The sequence below is a fragment of the Centruroides sculpturatus genome, unplaced genomic scaffold (assembly GCF_000671375.1).
Source record: "Centruroides sculpturatus isolate CEXI.00-Female unplaced genomic scaffold, Cexi_2.0 scaffold659, whole genome shotgun sequence".
Classification (NCBI taxonomy): domain Eukaryota; kingdom Metazoa; phylum Arthropoda; class Arachnida; order Scorpiones; family Buthidae; genus Centruroides; species Centruroides sculpturatus.
The window spans coordinates 284,194-306,815 of record NW_019384850.1 but is presented as its reverse complement, the minus strand read 5'-3'; the positions used below and the strand labels follow the sequence as shown (position 1 = coordinate 306,815).

General features: G+C 26.0%; 1 protein-coding gene across 1 annotated transcript in view; it reads right to left on the bottom strand.

Annotated features, from left to right (window-relative positions):
• The window catches only part of LOC111630465 (AP-1 complex subunit gamma-1-like), an 85,143-nt gene that overhangs the window by 52,442 nt on the left and 10,079 nt on the right, over nucleotides 1-22,622 (bottom strand). Inside the window, exons 3-7 of the mRNA XM_023374564.1 lie at nucleotides 21,008-21,149; nucleotides 20,833-20,929; nucleotides 12,504-12,580; nucleotides 3,845-3,853; nucleotides 154-249 (exon numbers count right to left, since the gene is read on the bottom strand). Of these exons, the coding sequence (XP_023230332.1) occupies nucleotides 154-249; nucleotides 3,845-3,853; nucleotides 12,504-12,580; nucleotides 20,833-20,929; nucleotides 21,008-21,149 (421 nt within the window). The remainder of the gene's footprint in view (nucleotides 1-153; nucleotides 250-3,844; nucleotides 3,854-12,503; nucleotides 12,581-20,832; nucleotides 20,930-21,007; nucleotides 21,150-22,622) is intronic.

Here is a 22,622-nt window from a genome sequence, read left to right as displayed (position 1 = left end):
GATATAAATTTTATTAATCTTCTATTAATTTTAATGAAATAAATATATTACATAATATAAAAATAAAAATAATATGATATGTATAATATTGTGTGTGTGTGTGTGTGTGTGTATACATATATATATATATATATTTTTTTTCAAAGTACTGACCTGAAGGAAAGGATCACTGACACCACAAACATCATGTTCAGGAGAATAACCCGCCATAATTAGATTTTTTAAGATACGCACTAAATTTGGAACAAGCTATAAATAAGAAAAATAAATCATCAATTTAAATATATAACACATTCCTAAATGATAAAAAAAGAAAAAAAAATTAAAAGTGCTTGTTAATATAATAGAGTAAACATTACTCAAATATAGTGAAAATTTTAAAATAAAATGACTATAAATGATGGTGTCAAGTTAAATATAAAATTCTATATCTATGTGCAAAGATAAATATTAATTTCTAAAATTTGATTATTTTATTAATCAATTATAGTTATTAGCTTCATAAATGCAAAAAATTTTATTAATATTCAACTAAGTGCAGGAAAATTTGTGTCAAACTGTAAGAATTAAAATGTATAATTGATTAAAAATCTGCATGCTATAATCATTCTCCATGCTTCTGAGAATTAAAAATGCAAATCAAACATAACAACAATTAAAAAATAAATGCTTTCCAACTTACATACAATAATTTTTGAATTATTATCATGGCAATAACAATAAATAAATACAAACATTTTACTAATAAATACTAGCTTAATTAAAGTATAATGTAATTTTGTTTTGTAGATAAATACCTATAAAGCAAAATAAGCTTTTAATAGGCAAAATAAAAATAAATAATTTAAATTTGATATTTCTTACAAATTTCAGATTATTTCCTTTCTATCTGAAAAATCTTATTCAGAATCCACAATTATATTTCAGGCACATCAAAAAGAATTCTTATTATATTCTTTATAATTATTAATATCTGCTTATTAAACTGTTAATTATTAAATTTGTTATAATTTTTATTTTATTAACTTTATAAAACAAGTTAATACATTATTTAATTTTATTTCTAGTGAATTAAATTAGTACTTGAATTTTTTTTATATTATTTTATTAGTTGAGACTTCAAATTCCATTAATGAAACTATTTCCTACCATGAGCATCGATTTATAAGGAACAGAGGAAACATATCCTCCATTATTTTTGTACTGGTAAATTTTTCCTCCTCTCAATGTATTTTTCTTTTATACCATATTACGAAAATTAGGAGTAGAATTAAGAACTAAACACAACAGGTACATCTTATTTTTATATCCATTCAAAAACCAACAAGAAATTTCTCTTACTCACCCTAACACCTCTCCTATTGGTCCAATTCCCTTGTACATATATAGGTATCCCTAGTATAACACAATAGTTGTGTTCTGAAAAAGTGCCATGTTATGTGAGTCTGCACTATATGAAGCAAAGGACTAATACAAAACATGGGGTTATGTTCCAGAAGTTAGCAGAAGTATACTGTTCTTTTTTGTTACTAAGCATGTTTATAAAAGCAATTGATAATTTATTACCAATCAATAATTAACTAACAATCACAATTAAAAGTATGTATTACACATTAATATTAATTTTAGTTAAACGAGGGTGTTTTCTTTTTACAAAGTATCATTGTCATCTCAGCTTTTTTGTTGATCTCAATCAGAAGTATCGGCAACATTTTCATATTTTTTTATTTTTATCATAAAAAATTTTTATGGATGATGAAATAAAAATATGTTATTAATTGAAAATTTGTTCTAGCAGGTTGAGTTTGTTCGGTTGAGTATCAAGTGACTTTTTTCCAAAATTTGTGTTCAAATACCAAATTGTTCCAGTACTGAGATACTGCTGTATTTCGTTCATCATTTTTATGAATGACGTAATCATTCATAGGTAATTAATATCTACAGTTAAAAAAGTTTAACAACATTTACCTAAAAATGTTTAAATAAACTTTACTAAATACAAAGATTAATCAGACTATAAAAAGAAAACACAGTGACAATCTTAATGGCTAGCTGAAAGCGATAACAACGACATCTGATTGATATGAAAGTTAGTACAATTTTTTTCTTCCTTGTTCTATCAGTTTTCATTAAAGTAAACCTGACAAAAAGCATAAAATAATTTTAAATTTCAATATTCTAAAATCCATGAGCAAATTTAAGATGGCAAAAGTGCTTACTTGAATAAAAAACATATTGAATAAGAAAGTTTACACTTAAAAAATGTGAAATTTTGTATGGAGGATTTCCAAAACTGTGTTAGAGCAAAATCAAAAGTCATGTTGTATGAGAAATATCCCCAATTTTCAAACTGTGTTAGAGAGAAACAGTGTTGTACAAGGGATACCTTTATATATAGATTGCTACTATTGTTTCCTAAATACATAATAGAAAACATATATTGAAACTTTTATATTTATTTTTTTGTTTGTAAATAAAGACACAGTCGTTCCAAAAATTATTTTAAAAACCACCATTTTATTACACATTATAGAATAAAACTTTAGACAACCAGACTTTCCTTTATAGTATACTTGGCCGTCCAGTTCAAAACATTCCTTAAAACACCAAAAAATGTATCCAATTAAAAATATAAATTTAAAAAATTGGAACCGGTGGATAGCCGAGTAGCCTATAAAGGAGGGTTTGGTTGTCTAAAGTTTTATTCTATAACACATAATAAAATGGTGGGTTTCAAAATAATTTTTGGAACGACTGTGTCTTTATTTACAAAGAAAATTTTGCTATCCGACGGAAACTTTAACAAAAATCTTTTATATTTATTATCAAAATTTTGAGTGAAATTTAATGAGAAAGTTTCAAATCTCAACAAAATTTCTTTTATTCAGAGAAGAAAGTATTCCACAGTATTACTGAACTGACAGTCTATATTTGGTTGTTCAACATCAATAAAAAATAACCAAATACAGAGTATACTGAGCTGATTCAAAGAAGATTAACAGTTACTTTTCCCAACTTTTAATTTTAACAAAATTATTTTAAACTGAATCAGCTAAACTATTTTAAGCAATCAACCTTATACTAATTATTTTTTGTTAAACAAATCAGCAATTATCTAGAAAAGTAATGATAATATTTAAGTTTATATTGATCGAAAGTTATTAATAAAGCAGCTTTCTTTTAGAATTAGTTATTTCCTTAAAATAATATAAAATTCATTTAATTATTGATAACTATTTGAACAGATGTTAACAGAAAGATTTAAATAAAGTTTCATTACTTTTGTATTAAACTAATTTCATGAAAATATTGAAAACAATCAGAAAATTTATTGATTATTATATATTTTCTCAAGCATTTATATGAAAATCAAAAACCATGCTTTCAATACTCCTATTTGAACATAAGAGAAGATAAACAAAAAGAATCTAATGATAATATAACAAATACTCTATTTCATAGTTGGAAAACATTATTAATCTGTTAAAAATGCTATAATTGATAGCGAAAAATACTTTTCTGTAAAATTCAATCATTATTCATAATAATTAAATAACCAATAACCACATAATTTTATTATATTAAATCACAAACTACTCTATCATGCACTATTGATCAAGAACAGAAATATGTTTTTCAATTTCTACTATATATTCATCAAAGCAAGCAATGTGCAGGAATTATTTAGAGTTCAGGTAAGAGTTTCTTTGATAAATTTCCATGCTTGTTAACAAAGCATGAAAATATAAGCAAATCCATATGTGCCATTATCAAGCGTATGATTTTATTAAAATCATTTCCAAAATTTCTGTTAATATTAAAACATATTCAAAGAAAAGTATACCTCATTGTACTGTTTCCATCAGGATTGCAGAATAACATAGTATAACAGAGAAAAAAGAAAATATGAATTTTTATATATTTTAATTTTTTTCGATTTAAATTAACCGGTTAAATATAATTTTAATCCAAGGGCTTACAATTGTCAATTTTATTAAATTTAATGTTTATTAAGAAGATGTAATTATCATTATTATTAAAGAAATCTTTAATGCAATGCAAGAATTTCAAATGTTTAAAAACAATAGCTCCAAAAAGCAAATATATTTTAATTTGACAATTTATTATTTGAAATTATTAATTAATATTTTGAGATATAATTACTGTTAATCTTAGTCATAATCAAAGACTCAAAATAATTTCTATATAAGATACTACTTAAAAAAAGTCAAACTTCATAAATATGTTAAGCATTTTGATATACATAAAATCAGAAATAAAAATCTAAATAAGCAATTTATTGTAAATTTATGCATTTAAATTTTAATTACAATTACATTTGTTGTTCAATATACTATTTAAATTTTCATTTTTTCTTTTTTATAATTTTATCTTAAAATATTTATTGAAACACTATGATTATGTGAATTTTCTATGCAATTTAAATTATTCAATCTAAATTTTAAAACATTCAATTAGTTTTATTTATTTATGTGGAATTACAGTGGAACCTTGCTTAACAAGCACCTCATATAATAAGCAAAACAAATTGTAAAATAATGACTTGCTTAATGAGCAATGTTTCGCATAATGAGTGATGCGGAGAAGAAAAGTTAGGATTGTGCGCATGCTCCATCAGTCTGTGTTTAGCACTTGTTCCGCTAGCATCTTACTGTCGCTTGTGATTACATATAAACATCAACAACTATACTCCGTTATATAATAAATACGTCAAACGATATGCCAAATTCTTGGGCTATGTAAAGTTTATAATTAAATAGTAGAAATTAAATAATTTGACTAGAGGTAGGCAGTTATGCTGCCATTTCGTAATAAATTTAATGACCAATTCCAAATTAAATTTTAGAAATGTCTAAATTAAAAATTATTTATTTATAATTATTAAATTTAATATGAGGTGGAAGCATAACTGCCTACCTCTAGTCAAATTAATTAATTTCTAATATTTAATTATAGCCTTAACATAGCCCAGGAATTTGAAATATCGTTTGGTGTATTTATCAGATATATCGTATTTACTTGCATATAAGACAACCTCGCATATAGGACAAGATGTGACTTTAAAGATCAAAATAAAGAAAATTAGATTTATTATTACAATTCTAATTTTGTATAATCACAAGTAAAATATCAAATGAACGTAAATGCACATTGTCCTGCAAAAATTACTGGCATTTCAAACTTCAAGGAAAAATCTTGTAAAATTCACAACATAATTTGTTCATGTAAAATGGACAATAGGAAACCTTTTTCTGCCAATTTGCAACAGTCGAATCCACTCTCCGTCATGTACACTTATGAGTTTCTCCGAATTCTGATTTCCGAATAATCATCTGTTTTCACATGGGAATGGATTAAAACTTATATCATGCTCCCATGTGATTTTGGAATTTCAATCTGGAATTCAATTTAAAAGCTTTGCTTTTCCTATTGCTATTCATCTTTACTCCTAACAATATACAAGAATGATTTAAACGACCAGATAATATACTTTTGTTTTAAATACAAGAGGGTAAGCATCTGATAAAAAATGCAAACATGTGGTTCACAAAAATTATTTGCAAAAACACAAAGAATCTTTCGCTTGCACATATAAGACAACTTAGAAATTTGAAGCAGTGAAAAATGAATAAAAACTTTGTCTTATATGCGAGTAAATACGATATTATCTGTAATTTTTTTTTTGTTTTCTGCAAATCAAATTTGCATTTCAGGTTGGTTCATTCCATGCTAGAAGAAAAGATGATGATGATTCATGCTCCTTAACAATGTACTGTACATTGTATAATATTCTTTGAATAAATGTTATACATAAAATATTTGAGTATTTTTCTCAGCATGAAACGCATTATCATATTTTACATTAATTTATATGGGAAAAATTGTTTCACTTAATGACTGTTTTGCATTATGAGTAAGATTTTCAAATGAATTATGCTCATTAAGCGCGGTTCCACTGTATACTATTTTAATAATGTAAGCTATAAAAATTTAAAATTCCTCTTTAAAATTCTTTTTTTTTTTAAATGATTTTTATCAATAAAAAAATTTTTATAAATTGTAAATAATATAAAAATTTTTCTACCCACTTTCTGAAACTCAAAATTAATACAAAATTCAAACAATTTCTTGTATGTCAAGCATTAATTTCTATACAATAAGTAAACATGCTGCAGTAGTTATTTCTTCAAACTAAACTTGTTTTTATTCTATATATAAAATATAACGCACTTGGTATATTATTATATTATTTAAAAAATATTAATATGTATTTAATGTTAACTAACAATTTTCTGCAGCAAAAATTTTGCTAAATTTAAGATTTTTAATAATAAATATACAAAAGTTTTATAAAATTAATGAAAGTTTATCATCTTAAAAATGAAATCCTCATGTTTTAAATATTTAAAATAATTATGAATGCATATAAATATTTAAAAAAGATCTTTAAGCAAATTAGTAATTAAATAATTTAGATTAGTAATCTAATCAAAATATAAATACCTGTTTTATGTAACTGTAATGAAATGACAATATTAATTTCTATATTAAATTTTAAGTTTCAAATTGTACGACATTATTTTTTACATATAATTATATTCTTCAACATGCTATATAGAAAACACATGCACTTTAACACTTTCTGAAAAGTTAAGTTATGTAATAGTAACAAGCATAGTGACTTAAACTATTTTTTAATTTTCCTAGAATAAAAATGGGATGGAAACAAAGAAATCCTAGTTCATAACTCATTTTTATGCAGTAATAATGAATATTATGATTTCTTTAAATTAATACTCTTTGTGATATAATTTCTTTTATCATCATACATAAATAATAATACAGATAAAAGAGCTAAAACAAAAATCAAGCAAATTTAATAAATCAAATTTGTGTGTAAACCCAAAAACAGAAAATAAAATAATCCTTTAGAGCTAATTTTTATTCTTCAAATTTTCATTTTTTGAATGTTTTATAGGTTATGTACAGATGTTGCAGGAAAATTTAATCAGATAATTTTTAGCATATATTCAGACTTAAATCTTTTTGTAAATTATTATTAGTTGAAAATTGCAGATTTAGAATACAATAATAAAAATAAACTAAACATAATGATAACATTTTCTAATATGTAAATTAATTCAAAACTTTTTTCCATTAGAAAGATACTTTTCATTATCCATTAAGTTAAAAAATGAAAAATATTTCATAACAGTTACTTAATAATGGAATTATATATCAAAGATTATTAATTTAATTGCCTTTATGTTTTGTTGTATACTATTTTTGTTATATTATTATTCTACTTAGGACTAACAAGGAGAGCCTACGGCTTTGGGGTAACGGATTTTGATGATCTTTGGTGTAGAGGTAGTACACGATGTGAGTGTACTACCTGTAAAATACTAAAGTGCAATACTCAAATATAATCGAGAAAATCGAACTTAAAGTTTTGTTAGCACTTTATATATAAATTATACGTATTTCTATTCGAGCGTCCTGTGGCAGAGTGGTAACGAGTCTGATTCGTAAGCTTGAGTTCTCGGGTTCGATTCTCGCGTAAAATTTTTTTTTAATTCATAAATACTTATAATGTATTTATTTATTTACTCATTCATTTATTTCTTATTATTTATTTATTTTAATTTAATTTCTACTATTCCAAGTCTAATATTTTTATACTTTTGTTGACAATAACGGCGCATTCTTGACACCTATGTGTCAACTTTCCCATCTAATTGTTATCACTAACGGTGACCGATCTAATTCTCACTAGGAGCGTTTTTTCTATCGGAGTTCTTTTTCACTCACTCTTTAACAGTTCGTTTCTAAATTTCGACACGAATAGACGTATTTGTGTAGTAAAACTTATTTTGAAAAATTATTTTATAATCGAAAAATGTCGTCAAGAGAAGCAAGTTCTTCACGTTGTGACGAAAAAACTGTTGATGATACCTTTTAAAAAAGCAGCATTTATTTGTTGTTCTTGGTGTAGACAGAATTTTTGTTTTGAATGTTTTTATCATAAGTATCATTCACGATCATGTACATCTGACAATGATATGTAATTATATAATATTGCTTCAATAAATTATATTCGTTTTTCTTGGTTATATTTGAGTTTTGCACTTTACAAGTTAGTATTTTACATCACTGTATAAAGAGTTATCATCAACAGTTTTTTCGTCACAACGTGAAGAACTTGCTTCTCTTGACGACATTTTTTGATTATAAAATAATTTTTCAAAATAAGTTTTACTACACAAATACGTCTATTCGTGTCGAAATTTAGAAACGAACTGTTAAAGAGTGAGTGAAAAAGAACTCCGATAGAAAAAACGCTCCTAGTGAGAATTAGATCGGTCACCGTTAGTGATAACAATTAGATGGGAAAGTTGACACATAGGTGTCAAGAATGCGCCGTTATTGTCAACAAAAGTATAAAAATATTAGACTTGGAATAGTAGAAATTAAATTAAAATAAATAAATAATAAGAAATAAATGAATGAGTAAATAAATAAATACATTATAAGTATTTATGAATTAAAAAAAAAATTATATGCGAGAATCGAACCAGAGAACTCAAGCTTAGGAGTCAGACTCGTTACCACTCTGCCACAAGACGCTCGAATAGAAGTACGTATAATTTATATATAAAGTGCTAACAAAACTTTAAGTTCAATTTTCTCGATTATATTTGAGTATTACACTTTAGTATTTTACAGGTAGTACACTCACATCGTGTACTACCTCTACACCAAAGATCATCAAAATCCGTTACCCCAAAGCCGTAGGCTCTCCTTGTAAGCATATTATTAGGACTTATTTATTATACTGGTGTTTTTGTTTCTGCAAAAAGAGAAAGTCTTATTCAGAAAAACAATCTTTATAATCACCTGGTTTTTCACCTAAAAAACCAAGTGAAAATAAAGATTGTTGTTTTCTGAATAAGACTTCCTCTTTTTGCAGAAACAAAAACACCAGTATAATAAGTCCTAAGTAGACAATAATATAACAAAAATAATATAAATCAAAGATTCCAACACATCATTCTTGCTCAGTACTTACATGCAGATAATTAAATGTCAGCATATGAATTTGTCTCAAATTACAATGCCCTTTCATTTTCTCATCAATTACTTTTTCTTTCGTGCTAATTATGTTATATTACTCTGCTTCCTTATGATGCATCTTTTTTTTATGATGCTGAACTATGACAAGCTTCTTGAAACTGTAGTGCACAAATAATAGCTAATTGAAAACAAAAATTGTCATTAACTAATAAAACAATTTATTAAACAGACTGCACATTCTACATCAGAACTATCATGTTATAGTACTGCATTAAGGTTTCGAGTTTGTAGCTCTTAAAATGCAGTTTCTAATGCAACTCCTTGTATTCTTGCATTAAATAGATAACAGAAAGTATTTTTCTAATTAAACAAAATAATTTAATTAGGCAGCTTTATAGTTATAAACCAGATTATAATAATCAATCATTCTATATCTTAAAATGACAATAAGATACAAATAAAAGTAGTTTGTGAAATTTATTGAGAAAATATTGTTTTAAATAGTCTTGCAACATCTTATATATAATTATAAATTATTTCATTTCATAATAATGTATGTAGAATAATTTTTTTCATATCTCAAATTATTAACTATAATTTCAAGTTATAATATTTTTTAAAATGTTGAAGTATTATAAAACAATATACATATTTGTATATATAGTCATGCTACAAATTTTCATGCAATTCACATGAAAAATAAGATTATAATACAAGCACAATTTATAAAAATTATTATTTTATCATAAAGAAAAATATATTTTCATACTCACAATATATTAATAATAATTATTAATATAAGTTATTGGCATTTAACTTTTATATTACTAAGTGGAAAAATATTATAACAAATAATGTATGGTACAGTACCATAGTTTGAATTGTTAGCAATATTTTGTATGATCATAAGAAACATTAGAAAATTGCATGTAAAAACAAGAAAAGGAAGATGTTAACCTAATTCAAAAATGTATTCTACATCATTTATTTAGGAACAGTGAATTACAGTATTTTTGATTAACTGATAAATTAAAGAATAATGACAAGGATTAAAATTTATTATAATAAATGGAAAAATATTCAACTATACAGAAAAAATATAAATTCTTTACATATAATAAATGGGAAACAATTTATCATAAGAATGAAATTCAAATTTCAAAAACATTTTAATAAATAACTACAAAAATAATTAAGATAACAAAATAATTCTTATATTTGTTAAAAATATTACCACTTAGATATGAATATTGAATGAAGAAATATTAAAATCCAAGTAATCAAGCATAACAATTTTTTAAAGTGTATATATACTGTAGAGCGTTGTTTATCTGAAAGCCGGTCAATCGAAATGTCGGTTAACTGAAAGCGTTCCAGTCAGCAAATTTAAATTTCTGCTAGTGTTGTGGCTCTGCAACCTTTAGCTATGTCTTGGGCTACTCCAATATTTTTTTTTTTGTTGGTGTGTGTGTGTGTGTTTTAGCTGGAAGCACTGGCACTTTTGTGTAGTGTTTTTCTGAGGACTGTGTGTCGTGCTGAATCGAACATTTTTGATACTAGATTAACTTCTAAAGTATTTTTTTTTTGTTTTTATATTTTTCAATAAATTTATTTTGTTTGTACAAAATAAAGAAATAATTTTTAATGATACAATACCATGATTATTATTATAAAAATTTTTTATTAGGTTTAACATTGACAAAAATTCAACGTGAAACGACATGCAGCGGAAAAAAATTTCAACATGGGATAGGTTAATATATTTTTTCGTATGTAATCGGTTATCTGAAAAATAAGTTATCCGAATGACCCGAGTCCCCAATTGATTCGGATAAATGACGCTCTACTGTATATACACTGTTTATATACAGGGTGCATAGGTATGCAAGTGAGGTAATAGTAAAGTGACTATGCCCGACCTAATGCAAATGACAGCAGGCAACTAGTGGCGAAATTTGGAAGATAGGCAGTGCAAATTGAAAATGAAAACAGATAGAGCAAACTTTCCAATTAGAAAGTTTTAGAGCATTAATTAATTAGTACAAAATGACATGTGGTCATAACATCACACAAAAAACAACGGAAACGCAAACTGTCACACAGTGATAAGAAGTTAATGTTGAGTATGTTCAAAAAGTTTTCCATTTGCTCACAATACACGCCATTGTTATCAAACTGTATTGACGTAAGTACGTATTTTATGCATTAAATTGTGCGTATTTCTTCATACCTATGGCTATTCCTTTCAAATGTTTACACAAAATGGCGTGCATCGCTTTTGGACATTTTTGGGTAAACAGGCAACAATTTATCCGTGTGAACGACATGTCATTTTGTACTAATTAATTGATGCTCTAAAACTTTCTAATTAGAAAGTTTGCTTTATCTGTTTTCATTTTTGATTTGCACTGCCTATCTTCCAAATTTTGCCACTAGGGGAGCTGCTGTCGGGCATAGTCACTTTACTATACCATTACCTCACTTGCATAGCTGTAGCTCTCTGTTTGCAAGAATTTTCTGGTTAAAGGGACTTTCCTATGCACCCTATATATATATATATATATACACTCACACATACTTAAACAAATGAAAATTTTATCCCTTTTTTTAGGAAATTAACAAAATAAATAAATAAAAATTAAATGTATTATTGGTGACATTGACATAATGCCAAACTGAAATTTTTCGTTGTCTTTTAATTTAAAAAATCATGTGAATTCCAGTCCAGACCAAAAGTTCATATATATTATAGTTAGTCGGACCTTCTGGCTCCTAAGCTTTCCATATCTGGCCTCGATTTTCATCTAACTCCATTCTCAAGATTAATGAAGGACAGATGGATGACAAATAACTGCAGAAATATATTGGTCAAAAATTGCAGCTGAACTAGAATTAAGTAGCATTTTATTAAAACTATTAACAACAGAATTCATATAAAAATTTTCACATTCATTTGATTTAAAATAATTAATGTTAATAATAATAAAATGAAATAATCAGTTTTCTGAATTCTACAATTCATTAGAAAAAAATTACTGACTATATTTCATTCTACATATTTTCAAGAAATAATCTCAAGAATTTTCTAATGAATTTTTAAAAATAATTCATGTATTGATTTTAAACTAAATTATATATATAGAAAATGCTGCAGATAATTGTAACTCAAATTTATCAATAAAGTTTAATTTAAAAAATTTAATTTTATGATACTAATTTTAAAATGTAATTTCAATTTGAATTTCATTCACTAATCAGATTTTCTGTAATTATAGTTTATAATGGTTATTTTATAAAGAAGAAATTAGAATTAATTCTATTATTCATTAGATTATCAATTAGATTCAATTTAATCTATTATTTTAAATTTTATTACTATATTAGTATAACTTATTTATAAATTTTACCTTTTTAAAATGATTTAATGTATCTTGACTGCTTTCACACATTTCTGTGATTAATATAACACCAGTAATCAGCACCCCTAAAAGAAAAAATTTATAAATTAATAATATATTTATAAACTATGTTAAATGATAATTTCATGACATCAATATTCAATTTAGGCAATATAAGCTACAGATGTAATTATATAACATAATTTATACAGTGCTTTTAATCAAAGTGCTGTTCCATATTTTAATTTACATATCATTTTGAATAATAATAATAAAACATAATTAATTACAAGGTACAAGATACAAATTATCAAGGTATTATCTTGATAATTTTTATCTTTTATTGATTAGTACATTTTATAAATGATTTGTAAGAAAACAAAATGACTGTACTAAATGAGTCATTCACAGGCAAAATCAATTAACTTCCTTAGTTATGTAAAAAATATAAATATAGCATATCCTCAGAATAATCATTATTATTTTATCTCATTAGATGAAAACTATGCCCATAATAAAACATTCTACAATGTTTATTTAACACGTTTAACGCCATACGACGCGCGTGCCATTGTAATGGAAATTCCCGTACAGTGCCATACGACCGCCGGTAGACGTAAACAATGTAGTTTTACTCAAGATTAAATTTCCCTGGCCTCGTACGACGTTTTCTGCATGCTTAGTGCTGGCCTCTCGTGGACATCTATTCAGTTGGCTTCGGACGCCGGCGGTCGTATGGCAAACCGGTTCTAGCTACGACCGCCGGCGCGTCATGTAGCGTCATGACGCAGTACAAGGTCGGCGGTCGTAGTTTTTTTTTAAAAATAAAACTCTATTTTATATCTGATAGTGGTTTATTTTAATAGTAAATAATTTAAAATATCGAAAATTAGTTTAATTATCCTCTTTTATCGCATATAAAGTAAATAATATTATTAAAAAAAAATTAAAGTATATAANAGTTTTTGTTCGTATCGTGGAGCAAAAATATGTTCAAATTTCATGTTGTATCCTGAAAATTTCGTATGCTGGGGCGTTCGTATCCTGAGGTACCACTGTATTTATAATTATTAAATTTAATACAAGATGGAAGCATAACTGACTACTTCTAGTCAAATTAATTAATTCCTATTATTTAATTATAGCCTTTATATAGCCTAAGAATTTGGCATATTGTTTGGAGTGTTTATCAAACATATTGTCTGTGATTTTTTTTTTGTTTTCTGCAATTTGAATTCTCATTCCAGGTTGGTTCATTCTGTGCTAGAAGAAAAGATGATGATGATTCATGTGCCTTAACAATGCACATTATATAATTTTCTTTGAATAAACATTATACATAAAATATTTGAGAATTTTTTTTGGCGTGGAATGCATTATCGTATTTTACATTAATTTCTATGGGAAAAATTGTTTTGCTTAACGAGCGTTTCGTGTTATGAGTACAATTCTGAAACGAATTATGCTCATTAAGCAAGGTTCCACCATACTAAAAATAATATATTGTTTTATCTGTAATATTATAACATATGAGATTGTTACTTTATAAGAAATTTAACTTCTCAAAACAATTAAGGAAGCATGTGTATATATCTTCACATTATACTAAATGCAATAATAGTACATCACCATTCCAATGACATAAAATTATATTGTTCTTTTATATAATAACAATCATCAATGTTCTCAACATATTCATAGCAGTTAATCTGTAAGATGTCAACCAAAAATATAGTAGAAAAATGATAAAATTTATCATTACCCTGCAACATAAACTTAATGGGATAGTTCATGAATGTTGGAATATCAATTGTAATCTTCTAAAAGACTTAATTCATCTTCTAATTACATCTCATGAAACTAATTATCGAAACAAAAACATCTGAGATGTAAAAAAATTGTTCTGAGTGAAAAATTATGACAATCTAAATGACAGTCAAAATTTTTCTTAGGAGTTTTTCTTTGGTAGTGCTCGAAAGTGATACCCATAAGATTTTTACCGATATTACTCTTTTCTACATTTTGCTTCAAAGCAAAATGTAGAAAAGAGAATAATACAGGTATCTAAACATACAATTGATAACTAAACAAAGCTTTGTTTAGATATCAATGATTTGTTTAATTAAAAAATTGTTAGATATTAATTTTGTTTTTTGTTTAATAATTGCATTATTACATCAAGACATTATTACATTGGTGACTGCTGATAAAGCACATTGCTGACCAAATGCACTGCCAACCAAATGGTTTCAATATTCACTTCTGTCTGTCCCAACCTATATTTTCAATATGCTGTTTAGGAAAATCATTATAAAAACTTTTAATTGGCATAAATTTGAACTTTGATTATTCTGAGTAGCATTTGAATAAAATTCATTCATTTCAATGTAATTTTATCCTAATAAGCATAAAATTAAACCATAAAACTGAAATAGCTCTACGAGAAACCCTCATGAACTTTGACCTATAAACCCAGAAGTTTCACAAGCATGCACCTCACCAATCATGAGAAAGGCTTAAGTTTAAAATTTGAGCTTTCTAGACCCTGTAATTTTTCTCTACAGTCAGCTGCAGTGTCGAATGAAGAAAAAGAAGAAGGAAAATTTTATTCCATTTTTTTATTCACTTCTGTTCATTGGTCTCATCGTGGAGCAAAAATATGTTCAAATTTCATGTTGTATCCTGAAAATTTCGTATGCTGGGGCGTTCGTATCCTGAGGTACCACTGTATTTATAATTATTAAATTTAATACAAGATGGAAGCATAACTGACTACTTCTAGTCAAATTAATTAATTCCTATTATTTAATTATAGCCTTTATATAGCCTAAGAATTTGGCATATTGTTTGGAGTGTTTATCAAACATATTGTCTGTGATTTTTTTTTTGTTTTCTGCAATTTGAATTCTCATTCCAGGTTGGTTCATTCTGTGCTAGAAGAAAAGATGATGATGATTCATGTGCCTTAACAATGCACATTATATAATTTTCTTTGAATAAACATTATACATAAAATATTTGAGAATTTTTTTTGGCGTGGAATGCATTATCGTATTTTACATTAATTTCTATGGGAAAAATTGTTTTGCTTAACGAGCGTTTCGTGTTATGAGTACAATTCTGAAACGAATTATGCTCATTAAGCAAGGTTCCACCATACTAAAAATAATATATTGTTTTATCTGTAATATTATAACATATGAGATTGTTACTTTATAAGAAATTTAACTTCTCAAAACAATTAAGGAAGCATGTGTATATATCTTCACATTATACTAAATGCAATAATAGTACATCACCATTCCAATGACATAAAATTATATTGTTCTTTTATATAATAACAATCATCAATGTTCTCAACATATTCATAGCAGTTAATCTGTAAGATGTCAACCAAAAATATAGTAGAAAAATGATAAAATTTATCATTACCCTGCAACATAAACTTAATGGGATAGTTCATGAATGTTGGAATATCAATTGTAATCTTCTAAAAGACTTAATTCATCTTCTAATTACATCTCATGAAACTAATTATCGAAACAAAAACATCTGAGATGTAAAAAAATTGTTCTGAGTGAAAAATTATGACAATCTAAATGACAGTCAAAATTTTTCTTAGGAGTTTTTCTTTGGTAGTGCTCGAAAGTGATACCCATAAGATTTTTACCGATATTACTCTTTTCTACATTTTGCTTCAAAGCAAAATGTAGAAAAGAGAATAATACAGGTATCTAAACATACAATTGATAACTAAACAAAGCTTTGTTTAGATATCAATGATTTGTTTAATTAAAAAATTGTTAGATATTAATTTTGTTTTTTGTTTAATAATTGCATTATTACATCAAGACATTATTACATTGGTGACTGCTGATAAAGCACATTGCTGACCAAATGCACTGCCAACCAAATGGTTTCAATATTCACTTCTGTCTGTCCCAACCTATATTTTCAATATGCTGTTTAGGAAAATCATTATAAAAACTTTTAATTGGCATAAATTTGAACTTTGATTATTCTGAGTAGCATTTGAATAAAATTCATTCATTTCAATGTAATTTTATCCTAATAAGCATAAAATTAAACCATAAAACTGAAATAGCTCTACGAGAAACCCTCATGAACTTTGACCTATAAACCCAGAAGTTTCACAAGCATGCACCTCACCAATCATGAGAAAGGCTTAAGTTTAAAATTTGAGCTTTCTAGACCCTGTAATTTTTCTCTACAGTCAGCTGCAGTGTCGAATGAAGAAAAAGAAGAAGGAAAAAAATACAATTTCTGCACAATTTCAATTGCTTATATTTCAGCAACCACTTTATAGAAAATCTTGAAATTTTGTACAATACCTAAGAAAACAATTACCTTTCAAATGAGATATTCAAAATTACTTTATATGTTTGGGGATGAAACATTGATCCTCCGAAAATCAGCAACTCAGATTCCTGTATATATGTGACTCCTGATATTACAATATATCTGCTTATAATATCTGAGCAGAATGCTAAAGATTTAAGGGAGCATGCCAACAATGTATACAGTTTATATCCTTTACTTTAAGCATATCATAGATAGTATATGTCTTATTAAAAAAAAGTTACAATTAATTGCAAAGTTGGAAAATAACTAGTTTTTTAAGAACCCATCTTTATATTATTGGCATCTCAAGTATGTTTCTTGATCTATATCATCAGGAAATAATGTGTAGTCTTTTGATTTGGTATTTTTGAGACCAGAATTTCCTCTCATTAAAAAAAAATATTCAATTATTTCCTTTATTTCTCATATAGGAAATTAGTTGGTACTGTCAGATAAGATCCTAAAAAATTAGACTGCAGGTTCAAAACTTTTGTATATTTTTTCCAACTACTGGTTTATAACAAATCCCATGTATATTCTATTATATTATTCAATTAGGAAATTTGTATTATGAATTGTAAAATATTAATCCTATCCTATGTAAGATACTAACCCCTGATATCTTTTACATATTTAAATTTTGTAGAATCAATATTTGTTATGACACTGTTGATACGCAAACAAACTATACCAGAATATCATTCATTTATTTATTAATATCCAAATTTACATTTAATTACATTAAATTCTAAGTATTCAAGACCCACTATTTCCTGTTAACATGAAACCATTAGAATGCTTTCCTTAATTCTCAAATAAAGTAAACTTCATTTACTGTAATCATGAATAATATTATCAAAATAAGCAGGCTACAAAACATACAAGGTATAATATATAACAAAAATTATTCAATTATTATAATCTGAATTCAGTTATTGTTATCACTATTGATCTTAATCAGTTCTTTAAATTAATCATTTTAATCGTTATTTGCTCACAATAGTCTAATTTGCTGGCATTATGCTAGCTGTTGTTGAAGTTGGTAGCAGACAAACAATACTGAATGAATTACTTATTAATATGTAATAATAATTAGTAAGTCTTCAAGTTATACATTTTTAAATTATTTTAGATTGTCCTTTTAATGTTAGAGTCAACAAAACCAGAATTTCCTCTAATTGTTGTTTTATTTACTTACTTCATATGTTATCTATAAGTTTAGGAAATTCATAAACTGAAGGATTTGAATGTAAAAGGTTGTACTTTAAAAGGCAAAATTATAGAGATTTCTGACTGACTTTGTCTTCCCTCTAAATTGACACTTCTGATCATTTCACAAGATGGATGTTAAGTAGAGCAACATATCAGTAACTTAAAAAGTACACATTTTAAGTTACTGATATCATTTCTTTTTATGGATTACCATCTTTTACATTCAAACACTTCAATTATTACAATAAGCAGAATCTACTGTACTTTCAAGCCTTTTTGATCATCAGGAGTGGAAATTACAGGAAAAAACTTAACTTTGTTATAAAACTCAAATCAAACACTATTAGTTTCAAATTCAAACCATTTAATTCTAAATATTGTTGAATTTCTATTAAAAGATGTATGTGTAATTTATAAGTAAATATTAGAAAAATAAGGAAGTAAGAATAACCTAAAAATCACATGAATTATTATTGTTCTGAAAGTTCTTTTTATGCATGTATTCTTTTGTGCACCTATACAACAGTACAACAACTGATATAGGGGAAAAAATTGCTTCAATATAAAGAAAAAATATAAATGTCACATGCTCCTCTTAATTGTTCTGAATCCAGTAAAATATATTTTAAACAATATAAATTTTTTCATATTACACTTTTTATAAAATTAAATACAGTAGAGCATCGATTATGTGACTCAATTGGGGACTCAGGTTGGTTGGATAACTGAAAAAATGGGATAACCGAAAAGAATAAAAAAATACATTATTAGTATAGTATATTAGTATATCTCATGTAATTAGTATATTAGTATATTGCTATTAACCAACTTCGCATTGAATTTTCATCGATGTTAAGCCTAACAAATTTTTTTAAAAGTAATAATCGTTGCTATTGTATCGTTAAAAATTATTTTTAAATTATTTTATTGCTCACAAAACAAACAACCACTCATAATTAGAAAATTAAGTCTCGTTTAAATACTGGCCTCCCTTCAATGGTCAAGCCAGTGTTGCCAGCTAAAACATGCAAAAATTTAACAAAAATAATATTAAAGTAGCCAAGACGTAGCCAAATATTATAGTGCCACATCACTAGCGGACATTTGAAATTTTCTGACTAGAACGGCCAGTTAACTGATGTGAAGGTTAATCGGGGGTCAGATAATCGATGCTCTACTGTATTGTAAGTAATTAATAAATTCTAAAATTACTTTTTTAGACAATTTGTTATTAATAAATGCACATCTTGTCTTTCATCCAATAGAAGCATAGCTCCCAAATAACCAATTCTTTTATCTGTAAACCTTGGTGATGCTATCAATTTAAGACATTCCAACTACAAAAAAAAAAAAAAATGAATTTTAATTAAAACTTCTAATAATATAAATATATTTAAAAAACTTTAATCTATATTAGAATTATTCATCACATATCAACTAAAAATAATATAAATTCATATAACTCATTCAGTTTTCAGTATTTAAAATATTTAAAAATTTAACATTTTCATTAAGTCTGTTAATTTATATTTGAAAGCATTTGTTATATTAAAAGAAAAAAACTTCATTTTGTGGAGATATGCCATATTAAATAAGTCTAGTAAATTCTATATATTACATTAGTGGTAGCTGAACAAACCTATGAAAAAAAAACGTTAAACAAAAATCATATTTGAAAATATAAATCATTTAAAAGAATACCAAATGGTATTTGATTGTAGATGGTATAGTTCATGAATGGGAGAGTGAGGAACTTTAAATATGTAAAGTTTATAGGTCGATATTTGTAAGCATTAATTCAGATTATCAGATTTTAACCTTAACTTAATGTAATATTGTTTTATTTTTTTAGAAAATATTGTCCTATTCAACATATTATTATAATGAAGAGAATCTAGGGATTTAAATGCATTTTATAAGAACAATAAAGATAATAATATAAATAANATATTATTAAAAAAAATTAAAGTATATAAGTGCATTTTAATATATATTTACAGAAAAAAAACATCATTTGCAGTCGAAACAAAGTGTGAAATACTTTAACACACAGATGTAAATACTTTTAAGTAGGGAAGGACATCTAATTACAGTGGGGTTGTAAAATTTATTGCCTGGGAGAAAGCAGTGTCAGGTTCAAGGTCATACGACTCCCCACGTCTTTGTTTATATATACTTTTCTTATCGTCGCTCTCCTGACTGTTGTACATAGACCCTTTTATTTATGTTATAATCAATTATTAGATATCAAATTTTCATTTTTTGGCCCCCCTGACGGAAAGTATCATATTACAACAAGCAGTTAATGTGTTAAATTTTAATTTTAAAATAGTATATATATTGTTTTATCAATTTCTCTATAACTACACAGTCTTTCCAGCATGAATCCAAGGAAAGCTGCAGCAATTGAAGAAGAGACATACAGATTGTGCATTAATGTATGGTATTTCATTTATGTACAATTTTCTAGAGTAGACAGATGAAGGTTGTTTCATCTGTATTGTTTCAGCTGAAAAAATATAGATGATTCCCCTTTATAAATACATAGTTTCCCTTGTATATATCCATAAAGATAATTTCTAATTGTCACAGAACTACTGAAATTTCAAATCAAAAGCTAATACATCTCTATCTTTGTTTTGTGAGGTTAATCAATTTGGCAAATGAGCAACTCAAATGTACTGTAATTTTATAAAAAAATCATAGATAATTTTTTGGCTTTAATATTAAATTTTAATTAATTTTGAAATAATTTTTAATTTACCATGATTCTTCTCTGTTAATAATAAGCGTGTAGAAGAAACAAACATTTCTCCTAATTCTGGAACTTTTTTAATAATGCGAAATGCACATAAAGCTGCCTAAATAAAAATAATAAATTTTTAACAAATATAAATTAATGTTATAAGTGAAATGAAAAGTTTATATTTTTCTTAGACCTTTTTCCTTATAAATGCATTTGATGATTTTAACAATTTCTCCACTTCACCAGCAAGATCTCTGCTCATTTCCGGTGAACAAATTGCACCGAGGGCACACAATGCTAACCCAACAACAAATTGAGTTTGGCTGTTTAAATCACTGTAATAAATGCATAAAAAATGAAAAATCACAATAAAATTAATTTTTCTAACAAAATTTTTCAAATGCTGAAATTTTATATATTAAACTAAAATTGACTACAGATAGTATATTCTTATCTTTCATATTTGTGAAATCTTAATATAATATTGACATTCATCCAACCAAAAGCCAAATTAATCGAGCAGAAATTATGCTACAAATATTAATTAGAAATTATGTAATTTCTGTCCAATTAATTTGGCTGATAGTTGGATGATTATCAATACATCAGATTTTTGGGATGTTTATATATAATATTGACAGTATATGAATGGTAGATAATTTGTTCTAAAAAATCCATTTAAAATAAATATTAAAATAATAATCTTATTTTTGTATAATTTCCATGTACAGTGGAACCTCATTTAAAGAGCGATGTTTTGCATAATGAGTGAAGAAACAAGGGAAAGTCCCGAATTGTGTGCATGCTCCATCAGTCTGTGTTTAGCACTTGTTCCACTAGCATCTTACTGTTGCTTGTGATTACATATATTTCCAAACTTGTGTTCACACACATTATGTATAAACATCAACAACCATAGTCTGTTATATAATAAACCCGCCAAATGATATGCCAAATTTTTGGGCTATGTAAAAGCTATAATTATATATTAGAAATTAATTAATTTGACTAGAGGTATGCAGTTATGCTGCCATCTCATATTAAATTTAATGACCAATTCCAAATTAAAGTTTAGAAATGTCTGAATTAAAAATTAACTACAGTGGTACCTCAGGATACAAAATTAATCCGTTCCAAAACTGAGATTGTATCATGAAAATGTAAGGTGAATCATTTTTTCCCATACGATTACATGTAAAACCAAATAATTTGTTCCAACACAAAAAACACACTCAAATTAAAGCTAAGTAGTACATTAAAAAAAAATAACTATAGAAAGGAAAACACTGAAAAATGCATTTTGTAGTTGTAAATGTATAAATAACCATAATAAATAATAACTGATAAAAAAAAATGTAGTTTTATTTGCAAATCACACCTAAATTCAAAATTTCCAGCAAATAAAAGTCAAAAACACATATCGAATGTTCTTTTAAAAAATTTAAGAGGCAGCCAAGTTCTATTTATAGAACGGTTTTTCCAGTTGATATTTCCTGAGGAAGGCTGATAAATTTAGTGGCTGAAAACGTTTGATATGTGTTTTTCACTTTTATTTGCTGGAAATTTTGAATTTAGGTGTGACTTGCAAATATTACAGTTCCAGTTTATGGTGAGGTTGTATTTAGTAGTTTTATTTGCACTTTATCTTTGAAGATAGATGACGATGGAGGTGTAAACTGGTGGAAGAAGAGAGGGGGATGGAAAATGATACTAAAACTTAACTTACATAACATAATGTAACAATAACTTAGAAAAGATTAAAAAATTAGTGTTGTTTTATATATAAATTTTTATTCACTGCTTTTTGA